The sequence below is a fragment of the Lithobates pipiens genome, unplaced genomic scaffold, assembly GCF_037356315.1.
Source record: "Lithobates pipiens isolate NorthernLeopardFrog02 unplaced genomic scaffold, aLitPip1_a1.2 Scaffold_13, whole genome shotgun sequence".
Taxonomy (NCBI): Eukaryota; Metazoa; Chordata; class Amphibia; order Anura; family Ranidae; genus Lithobates; species Lithobates pipiens.
In genome coordinates, this window is record NW_027507718.1 from 38,415,132 (window position 1) to 38,433,465 (window position 18,334).

Here is an 18,334-nt window from a genome sequence, read left to right on the forward strand (position 1 = left end):
GATTTTTTTTCACCTTTAATAATAAACACCTTCATTTACAAATTGCATTTTGTGTTTACTTGTGTTGTCCTTGACTATTGTTTAAATTGGTTTGATGTTCCGAAACACTTAAGTGTGACAAACATGCAAAGGAACAGGAAATGAAGAAGGGGGCAAACACTTTTTCACACCACTGTATGCAGCCTCGGCTTTAGGGGTTATACCAGGATGATGCCCGCAGCTGCAAGCATCATCCCGGTACCGGTTTTTAGAGCGGGCGGTCGGCTTTCCAGGGATAACAACCGATGCAGCTAAAAGCTGCTAGGTTGTTATTCTGGAGGAGCAGGAGGGAACATCCCCCCCGCCGCCTTCCGCCGCTCTTACTGGGCCTCCCGTTCCACCGGGAGACCCGTTCCTCGATCCGCCACTTCCGGCGGCTAGAGACAGACTGGCACAAAGCCGGAAATGGCTTTGTTCCAGTCTTCTCTCTGTAAACACGGAAGTGACACAACATCACTTCCAGTTTACTCGGCTGCCAATGGCGCTGGTTTTTAAAAAATATACAGTATTCAGAATCACCGTTTTCAGCGATCTGAATATTTTGAAGTGCAAAGGAGAGATCGGGGGTCTTTTAGACCCCCGATCCCTCCATAAAGAGTACCTGTCACCACCTATTACTGTCACAAGGGATGTTTTCATGAATAAATGAATGACATAAAAAAAAATGTAAAGTGCCCCTGTTCCGGCGAGCTTGCACAGCAAAGAAAACACATACGAAAGTCATGCCTGCATATGTAAACGGTGTTCAAATCACACATGTGAGGTATCGCCGCGATCGTAACTCTTCTGTAACTCTAACCTGGTAACTGTTATTTTTTTTTAAAAACTTTGCCTATGGAGATTTTTAGGTACCATAGTTTGATGCCATTCCACGAGTGTGCGCAATTTTAAAGCGTGACATGTTTGGTATCTATTTACTCGGCATAACATCATCTTTCACATTATACAAAAAAAACGTTACTGTTTAGTTTTTTTTAAATTCATGACAGTGTCTTTTTTCCCCAAAAAGTTGCGTTTAAAAGACCTCTGCACAAATACCGTGTGACAAAAGATTGCAACAATTGCCATTTTATTCTCTAGATTCTCTGCTAAAAATATACAGAATGTTGGGGGTTCTAAGTAATTTTTCAGCAAAAAATACAGATTTTAACTTGTAAACACCAAATGTCAGAAATAGGCTTAGTCATGAAAGGGTTAGATTGTAATCAGCAAGGAAGCAGAAGACACCTCTTCTTTCATATAGTTTAGGTCTCTGCTTTAAGGACCAAGATAATTTAAGAAATGCTTAATTTGAGACAATCAAGCTATGAAGATGTGCACAACAGAAAGATCATAACCAGTTCTAACTTTTGCAAGTGGTTGTTATTACATGCAAACAGTTTCTCGGTTTATAGCCCCCTCCCTGCCATTTCTTACTAACTACCCAAATGTATTCATATTGCTGGGTATATTTGTGCTTTTGTTTTATCCCAGAGATTGTCTTACTTAACACTCAGCTGACACTGTCTATCAGTACTGCTTGGACCTTGAGGAAGGGGGTACGCCCCAAAAGCTTGTCCTGAAAATTTGGATATTAGTGCAAAATAAAAAGGGATCACGAACAGTACTCAAATGTTGAGAGCAATCCTCCCCTTTTCACATTAGACAAAAGAAAAAAACTTTGAACACGCATTACCTACAACCACCTGTTGACTGACCTAAAAAGACTTTTGGCAGGTCCCAGTGGCATGTAATTTGAACACAGGTAAGCAGTCTCCGCCAATTCTTTTCAGTTTTATTCCGTTTTTTATCTGTTATAGGCATACTGCTCAAAACAATGATGTACCAAAAATACAGATTCTCTACAAAGTTGGTTAAATATGTTTTTTGGATACTTTTTTGTGTTCTGTAATTTCTGTGCATTTTTTTAAAAAACATTATATAAAAATATACACATGGTGAATGTGGCTTTTGTGAATTAAAAGTTATTTAAAAAATTCAGTTTCATTTAAATATGAAGAAGCCTCTATGATTTTAAGAAACACAAACATCAAATGTTGCTTTCTTGTAACCATGGCAACAGAGGGCTTTTTTTTTTTTTTTTAATCAGTGAGCAGATACCACTTTCAGTGGATCCTGCAGTGTTCATTCCACACTGTGTCTAAATTTTATGATGGTCAAAGTCATGTGACCAGGCTCAGGTCATGTGACCAGGCTCTTGTCCTGCTGACACTTTTTTCCAAAGCAAGTTAAGAATATTGCACACAAGTGTCAGAATGTCCCATTCAAATAAATTCCACTTTATGTAATTGCTTCTCTTCTTTTTCCAGCAGCATTTATTTTATTATAACATTGAGACTGATCATGTCACTATAGCAGGCCAACCTCCACATTTAGCACACAGTAGGTGAATGGTAGGAGTTTTTGCCAAGCAGTATATAGCAAGTCCCCTTTCACACAGGCATTATGTCTTTCCATTTTCAACCCTCTTTTTGCAGATAGAAAACACACAGCAATGTATTTGAATGGATCTGTAAATACATCCTGATTACCATCAGTATATCTCAGTGCATTAAAGACTAAACAGAGGTGTATTTCAAAAGGCCTATAATACACTGCTCAGCGCCAGATTCAGCAAACCAAAAATATATATCATATATATGTGTCCCATCCAGTTACTAAAAAGTACAAAAGAGGGCGACAGGAAAGCAGCCGTTTAAAAATAAAAAATTATGTGACAAGTAGTACAAGAATCAATCAGTCCAATTACTGTAAAATTCAGTACTAAAACAGCGCTGTAAATAAAGTCCAAAATAGAACCATATAACAATGATAAAAGTCCTTAATGTGCAGAAAAGGTAATAGTAGTGGTTTAATCAGCGTTGCAGGGTGATAACGGTGTTTATTCCAAGTGCTATTAGTATGCCATCCACCAGATTTTCACAGGATTTCACCACGTGTAGCACATCCCCCTAGGGGGTTAAACTCACCAGACAAAGCTGAAAAAAGCGCCTTTAAGGAGGTATTCCGTCTCTAGGTTTACCACATTTCCATTACCATCCACTAGGGTCCAGCTGTCAAAAGTGCTCCATACACGTCAGAATACAAAGAATAGTTTGCACATAGCGTAATTCAGTTTTATCTAAACGTTAGTCACACAAGCTAAAAGACCCCCCCTATAGTAATATGCGTACATTAATCAGAAAATAATTCAGCATTTAAAAGAATAAGTGTTCTGTCACCATTTTCCCAACGCCCAGCGCGTCCGCATGTGTCTCCTTGCTGACACTGTGAAACACTTCCTGGACCTGGTTAGCGGTGGAACGCAATCGTCACTTCCGGGAACGTCGTGTAGGCCACGCCCTGATGCTTTTCGTCACTTCCGACTTCAACAGAGGGCGCGGCTACATGACTGAAGAGGCAGGTTTATATCCCTACGTCCACCGGTGCGGGAGCCAATAGACAATCAACCATGTGGGCTTTATAATATATACACGCAAACACACACTGTATGGGGACTTAAACAAAAAAGACATGGTAAAAACAGATGTTATTGTATGTAAAATTGAACGTATACAAAACTGAGTGGAACTGAACAGAAGATCGATGCGCAATCTAATGTAGCTGATCAATGTTTATCTGTATATCCTTGTCTGTTTTTTGTGATGGTGAGGGTGAAACCTATGTGAAAGGGGCAACAGAGAGAAGAGATAGAGAGAGGATATTTTTTCCCCCAACAAAAATTGAGCTACAATTAAATTGCTCTGATATTTTTGCATCTGTATAAAATATTACCTTTTTGAGGAACAGATGCCCTAGCAGATATAAAAGGATACACACTCCTTAAAGGGGTTGTAAGCCTCAAGATATGAAATATGAACAAAGCATATCCCTCTACTTTATAGTGTATACATAGTGTATACTTATCTCAAGAGCACTAAGTGTCATTTCACTTGCTACTTTGTTCCCCTACTATTATAGCATGAATCACTTAGGACAAGTTTTCCTGGCACCAAGAGAAAAAATGTGACAGGGGAGGAACCTCCAGCTGATTGGCAGCCTCAGCTCTGTTCCTGTGTGCTGTGAGAAGGGCTGTGTGTCATTTCCTTCCAATCAGCTGTCAGAGCTCTCCTCACTGAGCGCTGTATAGTGTAATTTCAGCTCTCCGCCCTATTTTTTCTGACAGCTCAGACACGCTTTATAATTCAGCACTTTGAAAGGATGCAGAGAAGAGAAGATTGAAGATAAACAAGTACAATGTAGGAGGATTTGTTTAATCTCTGTGCATCACCTGAGGCCTGTCACTTTACTGGGTATATGTAAGGATTTAAAACCACTTTAAACAAGTGCGCCATTTGCCTAAGCCCAATCTGGGAGGAAAAGTAACATTTATTCTGTAAACTCAAATTGTGTCGTGTGAGTGGTGCAAGTCCACATCTGACATACAAATTTAAGAGTTTTCAGACGTTGATTTACTTTTTTGAGTTGTGATTCAATTCAGTCTCTCCCAAAAACATTATAATGGGAACAAGTGTTAAGTTGAAACCTAACCTATTCATCTTCCACTCTCTGCCATATAACAATATGTACCAAAACCTAATGTTTAAAATGTTCTTGTTACTGAAGCTAGGCTCTATCAGACAGTTAGTCACCTAAATAATTAGAAGGAGTTGGCTCCATTTATCATATACAAACAATGTGCATTAACATGTGTTACAAATATGCATTAACATATAAAATGTACACAAAAAACAATACACACATGATTCATTCATGCACATAGTATTGGTGTGAATGGTGTGCTTTATTTTATGTGCATATTTGAGTAAATAGATGAATACATTGTGACAATCAAAAACTGCCCTGGCATTGAAATCCATAATACCTTGTATTGTTTTACTGCTCAGGTATTGTAGACCTGGTACCCTTTAATTTATATAGTTAAACTTTGCTTACATCTTAAGAAACTTCTTACCCAGCAAACTGTAATAACCATTAAATACCTAATTACAAAGACCTATAATTTCACTTTAATGTCCTGATATTCCTTACTCAGATGTATATGATGTAACATCATTACCTGACAAGAATAAAAACAAGTATTACCACTGGGCAATCAATGTAAAAATGATTACATTGATTTCTATTTTTTTCTTTAAAAGTTATTTATTGTGTTACTTTAATAAAGTAGCCACTTTACCCTGGTAATCCATGCTAAATAGTAATATATCATTGTACGCCATATGACCTGATATGCCTTAATGAGAGAAGCAAAGCATGCCATTTGTCTTATGAGTGATATTAATGTTTTATCACAGTCTGGCATCTACATTACATGCTTTGGCATTAAGATTATATAATATATTGGCCACAAACACTGGATATCTTGTTTCCCAAAGCTACTGATTTCCAGAGCTATTATTAAAGTGTTACCTACATTATAGTCTTGTAGTAGGTGCACAGATATTTGTAGGTCATATTATGGTATATGCCAGGAGGAATGCCTTCTAGAAACAATGGGTTTGACATATAATCCCTTAAAATCTTATTCACACCCATATTACAAAAATAAGGGTCAACCTGTAGGTTTGAATGCATTTACAGAGTATTTTAAGGTGGGCCTACACTTTATTTTATGGAGGTGCACTAAAGCTGTAGCATGGGGCTTGTCAAGTGTAAATTGATTTAAAGTGAAATAATAGCTAAAATGTTTTCTTTGGCTTTAGAGTGTCGAAGGGGTAGAACCGCTTTCAGGTTTTTATAAGTTACACTTAGAATTTATGTATAAATAGGACATTTATACCACAATTAGTACAAAACATTAACCAAATAACCTATGAAGATCTGACCTCTATGAGACAATGGACTTTGATCTTGGAAATGTGACAGATGATACTTCACCACTTGCTTTAGAGAACAAAATTGAGTTAATTGGCAGAGATGTTTAACCTTTTGATACCTAAGCCGGTTTCTGACATTTGTTGCGTACAAGTTAAAATCCGTATTTTTTGCTAGAAAATTACTTAGAACCCCCGCAACATTTTATATATATATATATATATATATATATATATATATATATATATATATATATATTTTTTTTTTAGCAGAGACACTAGAAGATAAAATGCAGATCGTTGCAATATTTTACATCACACGATATTTGCGCAGAGATCTTTCAAACACAATTTTTTGGGGGAAAAAAAAAGACACTTTCATTAATTAACCCCTTCAGCCCTGGACGATCTGGCTGTTCAATGACCAGCCCATTTTTTGCGATTCGACACTGCGTCGCTTTAACTGACAATTACGTGGATGTGTGACGCTGTACCCAAACAAAATTGACGTCCATTTTTTCCACAAATACAGCTTTCTTTTGGTGGTATTTGATCGACTCTCTGGGGTTTTTATTTTTTGCACTATAAACAAAAGAAGAGCGACAATTTTGAAAAAAAACACAATATCTTTTACTTTTTGCTATAACAAATATCCCACATTTTTTAACAAAATTGTTTTTCCTCAGTTTAGGGCGATGTGTATTCTTCTACAAAATTAAGGGAAAAAAACATCACAATAAGCTTATATTGAAAAGTTATAGCGTCTACAAAATAGGGGATAGATTTATGGCCTTTTTATTATTATTTTTTTTTTACTAGTAATGGCGGCGATCTGCGATTTTTATCAGGACTGTGACATTATAGTGGACACATCAAACACTTCTGACACATTTTTGAAACCGTTGACAATTATACAGCGATCGGTGCTATAAAAATGCACTGATTACTGTGTAAATGTCACTGGCAGGGAAGGAGTTAACACTAGGGGGCGATCAAGGGGTTAACTGTGTTCCCTATGTTATGTTACGTCGTTTCGCCCAGCTATGCCATTCTGCTGCAGTAAAACTGCGGAGGCTGGTCGGCAAGAGGTTAAAACAAAACAGTAAAGTTAGTGCAATTTTTTTGTATAATGTGAAAAATGTTACATTGAGTAAATAGATACCCAACATGCTTTGAAATTGCACACACCCGTGGAATGGTGACAAACTACAATACTTAAAAATCTCCATAGGCGACGCTTTAAACATTTCTACAGGTTAACAGTTTAGAGGTACAGAGGAGGTCTTGTGCTAGAATTATTGCTCTCACCTCTGTGGCATGGCTGAAATGCAATATTGGATGGCTGTGATCTTTGGGCCCTCAGACTGTACAGTATTAAAAACAGGCATGATTCTGTGATGGACATCACTGCATGGGCTCAGAAATAATTCCAAAAACAAAAGGTTAAAGCGGAGGTCCACCCTAAAGTGGAACTTCCGCTCATTGGAATCCTATCCCCCTCCGGCGCCACAATTGGCACCTTTCAGGAGGGAGGGGGTGCAGGTACCTGTACAGTACAGGTATCTGCACCCACTTCCGGGATAGCTCTCTGCGGAGAAAAAGTCCCCCGCTGCCTGCTGGGAAACACACAGATCCCAGAGGCAGCGGGTCCATCCTTATTGCGCAGCGAGACTCGCGCATGCGCAGTAGGGAACCGGGAAATGAAGCCGAAAGGCTCCACTTCCTGATTCCCATACCCAAGATGGCGGCGGCAGCACCCGAGAGACGATCAAGAGACTGGCTTCGGGTGCCGACATCGCGGGCGCGCTGGGCGGGTAAGTGTCCTTATTTTAAAAGTCAGCAGCTGCAGTATTTGTAGCTGCTGGCTTTTAAAAAAAAACGGCGGAACTCCCGGCGGACTCCCGCTTTAATCGTGCCATCCAACAATGTAAGTTAAAGCTTTATCATGCAAAGAAGTCATATCTGAACATGATCCAGAAATGCTGCAGTCTTCTCTGGGCCAAAACTCACTTAACTTTTTCACTGTGGGCACCTAAAAAGTCGCAGGTGGTCAAGTCCATACGCCATACAGACCTCATATCTCCCTACTCCTATAAGACTCTGCTGAACAGTTCTATAACTCTGATCAGCGGAGTACAACCCGCTGATCAGTTATTAACCCCTAATGTGAACGCCTCCCCACCCACGCCACTGCCTCTCTGTTATCTACCTCTCCACCTCCAGCCGCTAACTTCCAATTATAACTACTCCCCCACTCTCCTCTCTTGTCCCCTTCACCCCCTTCTTCTCCCCAACACTAATTACCCCCCTCCACCGATCCAACCCCCAACAAACCCACTCCCCGCAGCCACCATCATTAGCCGGCATCCCTCCTCTGCCGTTCCCACCAGCTTCAGGTGCTGCATGGGGCTTGGGGGTGTCCAGATGTGTCCTGCAATACCTCTTATCAATCCCCAAATGCCCCCGCACCCACGATCTATGGCCGCTCCGAGCGGCATCCCTCCTTCCCTCCAGCCGCCTGCTGCTTCTCCCTGCACAAATCTCCCAATCTGTCAGGCTTGAGATCGTGACGAGGGAGGGGGATGAGTGGTGCGGGTGGGGGTGAAGTTGTGGCTTGGTATACATGTGTATACCAAAGCCCCCCCCTCCCTGTACAATGGATATAGGCAGAGGTCGCTGCTATATCCACTGACAGCTGATCATTGTAACAGCGAGTGGTACAATGTATCAGACTGTCAATCATGAATGAATGGTATCTCTATTTCATTCATTAATGTAAAGTGCTATAGAGAAAGGGACTATCTTCAGTCCCTTTCTCTGTCTCAAAAATAGAGACGTGGGTCTGTTTAGACCTCTAAAATCTCATCAAAGTACCCCCCTGAAGAAAAAACAAAAAAACTGTAAAAAGTAAAATTAAAAAAACAAACTTCTTCACAGTGACGGTCCCCCTCGCACAGCTTCCTCGCCTTCTCCTCCCGGCCAACCTGATCCATCCCGATTGGCCAGGAGGAGAAGCTGGAAGACAATAGCTAATATTACTTTGTTATTGCCACAAGTGGGTGGGTTCAGGGTGCAATGCTCTGCGCCCCGAGCCCAACATTTTTCAAGCCAATTAAAGCTTATGCGGCTTGAAATAAAAAAAATCATACAAAGGCGCCTGTGCCCCTAATGCCCCAAGCAGATCCGCCTGCTCAGCGGGGGATCTATCTGCTGATCCCTGATCTGCTGATGCAGAACAGACACGGACACAGCTGCTGTTTTCTATGGTGCAGTCGGATGGAAATGGACCAACTGTCCATTTCCATCCAATACCATCCGATCCGCTAGAATCCCCATCCGTCTGTTTTTAGCACACTGGACTGGATCGGATGCAAGCGGGTGTAAATGGACACATGTCCATTTACATCAGCCTCTCCATAGAGAACAATGGGTTGTGTGATTGGGCCCGCCTGAAAAAATGGAGAGGCAAAATCGGTCTGCTTGTGTGAAAGGGGCCTAGGGCCTTGTTAACACAGAGCATACACAGGGATGCACAGGTTTTCCGTGCATTTCTGTGCAGGCAGTTCCATTGATGTAATTTGGGATGTATCACCTGCATGAACAGCCATTGCTCCCAATTTTACATCCATGTAGGTCCACATGCATGTCCCTCAGCTCACACTGTCTGCATTCGGGGTCGTGTACACACACCCACACTGATGTCAGATTGGGAACAGCAGCTATGCCTATGCAGCTGTTGCATCCCAATTGACATAAATGTGACTGCGTGTACGAGGATGCAGGGAACACCTGTGCATCCCTGTGCAGGCAAACATGGCCCCCATGGGCATACACTTTAGTATGCCATATGTGAATGATGCATTAGTAGCAATTTAGCTGGAATATTGTAATGTTGTATTTATGTACACTATTAAAGATTTTCGTTTATTTTAAGCGAAAATATTGATTTGATAAACATTGATGCAAATATTGCAATGCTTTAAAAATCAGTAGCACCTTCCTTTTATTCTACCGGCCATGTGCTTGCAGAAAATGTATGATTTGGGGGTCTTTTACAAATTCTGAAAGCTGTAAGTGAAAAATGAAAACCTCCAGACTGCTAGAGAAATTTTGGGGTACGTTCGATTTTCACCATTTTGCAAAAAGGCGCAACTTAAGATTTACAAATGTTTGTTATTTATTAACTCCATATAAGTTAAGATTTTATATATAGTAGGGATTTAGCAGGAATTTTGTAAAATTAGCAGTGTTTTTATCTGCTAATAATGGTTTTAGTGTATTTCTTGCAAATATATTGGTTTGATAAACATTTGCGCAAATACCGCGGGGTCTAAAAAATCAGTAGAACCTTCTTTTTATTATAGAGATCATAGCCTTTAAGAAAATCTATGGTTTTGGGGGTCTTTCACTAATTCTGAAAGCTGTAAGGGAAAAAATGAAAACCTTCAGATTTTTAGAGAAGTTTGGATATTTACATTTTTGTGTACGTTCAATTTTCACCATTTTGCAAAAAGGCGCAATACAAAAATTAAAAATATTTGTTATTTACTAACTCAATATAGGTTAAGCTTTTATATTTAGTATGAATTTTGTAAAATTTGCTGTGTATTTATCTGCTAACCATGATTTTAGTGGATTTTTTGTAAAAATATTGTTTTGATAAACAATTGAGCAAATATCGTGGGACCTTAGAAATCAGTAGCACCTTTAGTTTGGGGAGTCTTTTACAAACTTTGAAAGCTATAAGTGAAAAATAAAAAAGCAAAGGAAAATTGAAAAAATCGGCCACCTGAGGGTAAAAATGGAACACAGGCCCTGGCAGCGACAGGGTTAAAATGAAATGGGCATTTTGCACAACTGGAAAGGCACCAACAATGCTGAAAGATATATCCAGGTTTTAGAGCAGCATATTCTCCCATTGAGAAAACTTATTTTTTTAGGCAAGTCCTTGAATTTTTCAGCAGGACAATGCTAAACTACATACTGCTTCTTTGACAACAGCATGACTTTGTAGTAGAAGAGCCAGGGTGCTTAACTTGCCCTCCTGCAGTACAGACCTTTTACCAACTGAAAAAATTTGGCTTATCTTGAAAACGAAAAAAAACAAACATAGATCCAGGACTGTTGAGCGGTTAGAATCCTATATCAGGCAGTAATTGAACAATGATCCTCTCTCAAAACTCCAGCAACTGGTCTCTTCAGTTCACAGACATTTACAGTGCTGTTAAAAGAGGATGGGATGCTACAAAGTGGTAAACATAGCCCTGTCCCAACTTTTTTAAGACATAATGCTGCCATTTCAAAACGACCTTATTTTTTTCTTGGTAAATGGGTAATTTTCCCATTTTAAACATTTGATATGTTTTCTATTGTGAATAAAATATCAGTTTATGACATGGCATTTTGTTTTCATGTAGATTTTACACAGTGTCTAAACTTTTTTTAAATTGGGGCTGTACAATTTTGGAGTGAAAGACATAGTGCCCAGTGTCCCGATAAAAGTTACTAGTCCAATAAGACCTCCTTGATTTGTACTGTTTGCAGATCAATGCCTACGACAACTTCCACAAAATGCAAGACATTAGAGATCTGTCTCCTTCAACCAGTTGTGGGATCATATTGTATTACAGGAAAAAGATAAAAACGGTTACCACTATTCCTCTGCAATACATGGATATTACTTTTTAGTCAACTTCAGTTTTGTCACGTTAACAAGAACAATAATGTATAGCGAGAATGTAAAGTGTAATATCAAGTGAACATGTATTTAAATAGGTAAAATATTTTAATATACTGATCCACATAAAAAAAAATAAGGATAAAACAAGCCATATTTTGCAGTGTATTCAGAGGACAATTGAAAAGCACAAGTTCCAGATACATCATTTAATGCAAATTAAGTGATTATTAAAATGTATTTGTGAATGACCGACTTATTCTAATTGAAATGAAATAACTTATTAACACTTTCATTTTGAAAGGACACATGAAAAAGGAACTTGTGCTTTTGAAAAATGAAATGCATAAAATATGAAAGAAAAGAAATAGACAGAAATCATGCATGCAGAAGGGAGGTAGTATTAAAAGATATACTTACATGGCTGTTGAGAAGTGAACTTCTGTGACTTGAAAGGCCGTCAGACTTTTGCAGTGTCTCAATCGCCATTTCAATCTGATAATAGATGTCATTGAAAACAGGCTCAAGACAAGATAGCATTAAAAAGCAAAAGCATCACTGACAGATTTTTTTTTAAAGGTTCATCAAGAACATTATTTAAAACAGTCAACAAATAACAAAGAAAATAAAACAAAGATAGCATGCAGTTCATTATCTCAGCACCCACCACCAAATCAAATAAGGAAGAGTCCTCAATAACACAAAAGCAACCCGTAACCAAATACATAAAAAATAATAAATCAGTGACAGGTGTGTAGTAAAAGTGTCTGTGGCATCTTTCTACTGATAGCCGGTTAGTGTAGACCTACTGTTAGGGCCCCATTCTCACATGTTGTTTAGCCAGTTCTCCTTTTCCTCCTACCAGCAGTGTTTTGCCAGAAAAAAAACTCTAGGAGTATCAAGTGTTTGGGCATTAATTTCATTGGCCAGAGTAATAACTTATTCTGACCACTGAAATTAATTAACGTTCAAGTGTTTGACACACCTAGCATTAACAGACATTTAGAAGCTTTAATGCGTTTCAAGCCTTTTTTCAACCAAAACGCTGCTGCTTCTGGATGTGCAGGCAGTGGGTTTTTTTTTCTGCCACTAAACACCCTATATGTGCAGAGGTACACAAGCTAGCATAAAAGGGCATTTAGAGGGGATAAAAAATGTCAGACACCCCTAAAAGCAATATTTTTAACCTTCAGTGTGCATGAGGTCTAAAGCATATGTAGATCCAATCACTAAAAGCTCATATAATCATTTGTTAAAATAATACATGGTGATCCTGCTGTGAAGGTCTATGTGCAGACACTTCCTGTTTTAGGGTGACAATGCCCTGTCCCTGTCTTCTAAATGTTTTCCTGCATTGTCGATCATTCACACATTCTTCCAGTGGAGACTACAAGTGGTCTTGTTGACACACATTGCAGAGGCATGGGCCACTGTTATCTTATCAAGATACCCCCCAGAGAAATGACATGCAGCAGCTGCTGCAGGGCATATAGACAGGAAGTGGCTGTAAACAGACTGAAGGAGATTATAGTAGTTATATAAACAACGGAAGAAAAATAGTGAAAACAAGTATTTTATTTTAAAAAATTACAGTTTTTTTATGATACACATCGTTTCTGATCTAATTTCCATCTAGTTAGGATTTACAGCTTCTTTAAGGCTGGATTCACACCTTTGCAGTGTGTAAACACAAAACACATTAACATGCGCTACTTTGCATGTTATGTTATGCCAAGGATATTCATTCATTTGAATAGGCTCCCAAGTGCAATAAAAAACACTAAAAAAGGTGTATGTACTTTTTCTGAAAAGCGGCATACCACAACGAATCGTAGTATATTACCATATGATATTGTGCGCTAAAATGCGCAATTGGCAAGGTGCATTAGGGTGACATTAAGAATTTATGGCACCAGAGCATCACAATGCGCAACTTCTTTCATTTGCATTGCCATATGCTCCTGCATCGCAAAAGTGTGAACCCAGTCTGACACTCACAATTAAACAAGCTATAGGTGCAACATTGTCACAAAAAAAGTGTAGGCACTATTATCATTCTGTATAAATATATATAAAAAGAACCGTTGATGATCACTGAGCAATCAAAATAAGGCAACCTAGGATGGATACATTTTTTCTCTTAGAGGTATTTTTACCTAGTATTTTGGTATGATCAGGCACCAATCTTGGCTTAGCCTAGCTGTACAATATGTGGCCTGACTGTCTGGATGATACAAAGTCCAATACTGTGCACACCAAGAATTCGTAGATTGTTCAAAAACTTCATTTAATTGATAAAAAAAAAAAATCTTACAAAGTCATCTACCTTTTGTTTCAAACATGAATTCTACCACATTTCTATGTATTTATACACTTCCTCATTGGTCCCCAAGAGGTACATGGATATACTCCAAAGCATCTAGAAACAATTTTAAACATAACAAATAACTGTATTGCTTTTATTGAGGCAAAAAGGTTACATATTATTAAAGAACCTGAGGAAACCTACAGGTACATGTAATAGCAGACATGTAATTTCCTTCAAAACATTATTGGTCTACAATAGACCAATCCCTAGTATCCATAATTTAATTCTCTGAGCAGCAACAGATCAATCTATTGCACAGATCTGAACTCATCTGGGAAATGGCTACTTTCAAAACGTGTTATCTGTATTAAGGCATTTTATGTTTTAAGTGTTCTATGTCAAGCAGAAGTTACCTCTCCTAGGGAATCTCAAACAGATCAATCAGTGCACTTATATGGCCACCTTAAGTTGAAATGCTTTCTGTTAAAAACAGAAAGTTAATATCTATCTGGTTGAGCCACCTTCTTTAGAACTATGTTAGCTTAAAGTGGTTACAAAGCTTTGCTTTGTTTTTTTATGTTATAAAAATAATAAACATGTGTATACTTACCTGCTCTGAGCAATGATTTTTCACAGAGCAGCCTCCATCCTCTTCTTCTGGGGTCGGTTTCCCTGGGGGGAACCCATGTGTGCTTGCTCCCGAGTCCCACTGCTGTGCCCATTGACACAACCCGACCCCTCTCCCGTGTCACCAGATTTGATTGACAGCAGTGGGAGCCAATCGCTCCAAACAATGTATTAAGGTGAAAAACCTTAAGGCTTTAAAAAAACACTTTAATATATAGATAACTGTAGTCCAGTCTAAATGAGTACATTCATATGCTCCTTCAATTCCTCAGGCATCTCTGGTTTGCAATATATGGCTTTAGTGTACATCACTTTAATAATATTTCTGGAATGGTTGATGGTAACAATAGCACAGCATTCCAATTTTATTTTGCTACTAACATACTTATTTAACAAATGGGACTTTAAAGGTAAGAATAGTTATGGACATGATCCCAAAAAACTATATTAAACATCTAAAAACTTATTCTTGTTCACATAAATATTTTTTTGAAAGGTGTTTATTTAGTTTTCAGCAATGCAAAACAGAATAAAACATTACAGGGGCCTACATGAAGATTAAACATGTGTATAGTGCAAAGATATATATATTTCCTATCATGTAGGACAAACAGGTTTTACTGAATCACTTGAAAAGGAGACAATATCACCAAATCCCCCCCACAACCAAAATAGTTGTAGTTGGGGAGAGGAAACAGGATAAGCCATATTCAAAAAAGGTACTTTTCCAATGAACCAACTGAAACCAAAACATTAACAAACACACAAAACACTCATTCATCCATTGGACCTCGCCTCCATTACAGAAATTTGACATGCCACATAGCTTGTGAAACATTTTCTTATCTACTTTGTTATATGTCCTTCTCCAGGTCATTTGCCCCCCCTGCTGATCAGGATCAATTAAAGTTGATCCCGATCAGTGCAGCCGGGAGGATAGAACTACACCCCAGAAGGAGAAACATCTAACCATGGTTAACATAAAAGCAAATTTTTTTGAACATCTTCTACTCTTATAGATAAGCTTGAATTTGGGTAGTTCCCCATTGATAATACGGAACAAAGATTGTATTGTTGGAGGGTTGCCATCTTTCCATTGCAATAATATGACTTTTCTTGCATAGAATAAGACTGTTCGAAGTAGAATCCTGGCAGATGATCTGTGCGTTAAGTCGTTTAATATGCCCAGCAGTCCCACTGGAGTCTGGGCAACGGGAGAGCAAGTTCAGTCTCAAAGAAATTAAACAAGTCCTTCCAATAAGAGGCCAGCCCTGTACAACTCCAAAACATGTGAAACAGATCAGAATTATCTAAATTACATCTGGGACAGGCAATGATATCTCCCAAACCCATACGAGTTAACTTTGCTGGGGTATCATGTAGATGATGGATAAACTTAAATTGTATATATTGGTCAGCTGTACTTATGATGTCCTGAAAGCAGACCTCAGTCACTTCTTCCCATCCCTCTTCTGTACGTTCAGGCATTAGCAATCAGAGTTTTGAAATGGGTCCGCCCTTGCCCCAGAAAGACGACCGTAAAAACTTAGTTAACTTTTAACCAGTTTATTAATATCAGGATAAGATAATAGATCCTCCGTTGCAGATTGTATTCACATAAATATTACTAGAGTAGTACTTAGTAAGGTAAAGTGCCATTCCAAAGACCGCCTTCACATTCAGAATAAGACTTTAAAAAAGTGCAATATTATTTCAAGACCTACTGCGTGGCTTATATACAAAAGATCTATTTGTTACTATCCAGATTCAATTATCTTCACATTTTTTAAAAACATATATTTGCTTAAGGATGAGACCACTCGACACATTTCCCAGATATTAAATCTGCTTCCTCAGGAGATAATTAGAAAGTAATAACTTTATTTGTATACTTGGTTAACTACTTGCCACCTGCCATATAGCAAAATGACATTGGCAAAGTGGTCGAATGACAGGAAGAGCCTTTGAACAGCTTTTCCTTACTCGTGTCTGACAAACGATCGGCTGCTCTCTTGACAGGGGGGTCTGTGCTGATTGTTTATCAGTGCGACCCCACCTCAGTGTCCGCCCAGGACCACCAGGATGCCACCAGGACCACCAGGGATGACCACCACACTAGACCACCAGGTATGCCACCCTAGACCACCAGGGACCAGGCAGCTGCCAATCAGTGCCCAGGCAGCTGCCAATCAGTGCCAATGAAAAATACCCGCCAGTGCCACCCATAATGCCTATCAGTGAAATCTATCAGTGCCAGCCATCAGTGCCGCCTTTCAGTGCACATCAGTGCCATCTATCAGTGCCACCCATAAGTACCCATCAGTGCAGCCTTTCAGTGCCCATCAGTGTCGCCCATTAGTGCTACCTATTAGTGCCCATCAGTGTCGCATATCAGTGCCCATCGTCAATGCCCATCAGTGCCACCTCATTGGTGCCACCTGATCAGTGCTGCCTTATCAGTGCCCATCAGTGCAGCTTATTAGTGCCCATCAGTGAAGGAGAAAACTTACTTATTTACAAAATTTTATAACAAAAACAAATAATTTTTTATTTGTTTAAAAAAAAAAAAAACGCAGAGGTGATCAAATACCACCAAAAGAAAGCTCTATTTGTGGGGTACAGTGTAGCATGACCGCACAATTGTCATTTAAAAAGTGACAGCGCTGAAATCTGAAAATTGGCCTGGGCAGGAAGGTGTGAAAGTGCCCTGTATTGAAGTGGTTAATCAGGCACTCAATCTAACACTGTATGGGGGTGGGCAATATTAATAACCCAGGAACAAATTAACAGTGGATATCGAATGCAGAATTTTTTTAGACCAAGTTGTTAATTGCTAGAATTGATTAATGTTAGCCCACAATAGTCAAATTAGACTGTACAGTAAGGGAAAAAAGTTTTTGATCCCTTGCTGATGTTGTACGTTTGCCCACTGACAAAAAAAAAGGTCAGTCTATAACTTTAATGGTAAGTTTATCTTAATGCCACACGACCGGACTTTCCAGCAGAAAAGGTCAGGCAGTCTTCCCGACGGAGTTGCGACGGACTTTCAATGGAGTTACGATGGACTTGCCCACACGAACGGACTAAAGTCTGTTAGTTTTGAACGTGTTGACGTATGATGGGACTAGAAAACTAGAAGGTTTCTGTCTGACCTTTTCTGCCGGAAAGTTTGGTCGTGTGTACGCAGCATAACAGTGAGAGACAGGATACCATCAAAATAAAATCGAGAAAAACCCATTTAAAATAAAGTTATAAATTGATTTGCATTTTAATGAGTGAAATTAGCATTTGACCCCTTTGCAAAACATGACTTCAAACTTGGTGGCAAAACCCTTGCTGGCAATTACAAAGGTCAGACGTTTCTTGTAGTTGGCCACCACGTTTGCACACATCTAAGGAGGGATTTTGTCCCACTACTTTTTGCAGATCCTCTCCAAGTAATTAAGGTTTCGAGGCTGACGTTAGGTAACTCAAACCTTCAGATTGCTCCACATATTTTCTATGGGATTAAGGTCTGGATACTGGCTAGGCCACTCCAGGACCTTAATATGAAGCATATTAAGGTCCTGGAGTGGCCTAGCCAATCTCCACACCTTAATCCCATAGAAAATATGTGGAGTAATTCTTGAGCCACTCCTTTGTTGCCTTGGCCGTGTGTTTTGGGTCATTGTCATGCTGGAATACCCACCCACAACCAATTTTCAATGCCCTGGCTGAGGGAAGAGGGTTCTCACCCAAGAATTGATGGTACCCATCCATCGTCCCTTTGATGCAGTGAAGTTGTCCTGTCCCTTTAGCAGAAAAACACCCCAAGCATAATGTTTCATCCTCCATGTTTGATGACGGGGATGGTGTTCTTGGGGTCAT

The 18,334-nt window shown here is 39.2% G+C and overlaps 1 protein-coding gene across 4 annotated transcripts in view; it reads right to left on the reverse strand.

Moving 5' to 3' along the window:
• Positions 1 to 18,334, reverse strand: part of RFX3 (regulatory factor X3) — a 456,270-nt gene that overhangs the window by 112,621 nt on the left and 325,315 nt on the right. For 3 of the 4 annotated variants that reach the window (XM_077475023.1, XM_077475022.1, XM_077475025.1), the window contains one exon: positions 11,953 to 12,027. The exons of the other annotated variant lie outside the window; for it this stretch is intronic. In XM_077475023.1, the coding sequence (XP_077331149.1) occupies positions 11,953 to 12,027 (75 nt within the window). The remainder of the gene's footprint in view (positions 1 to 11,952; positions 12,028 to 18,334) is intronic. 4 annotated transcript variants of the gene reach the window in all.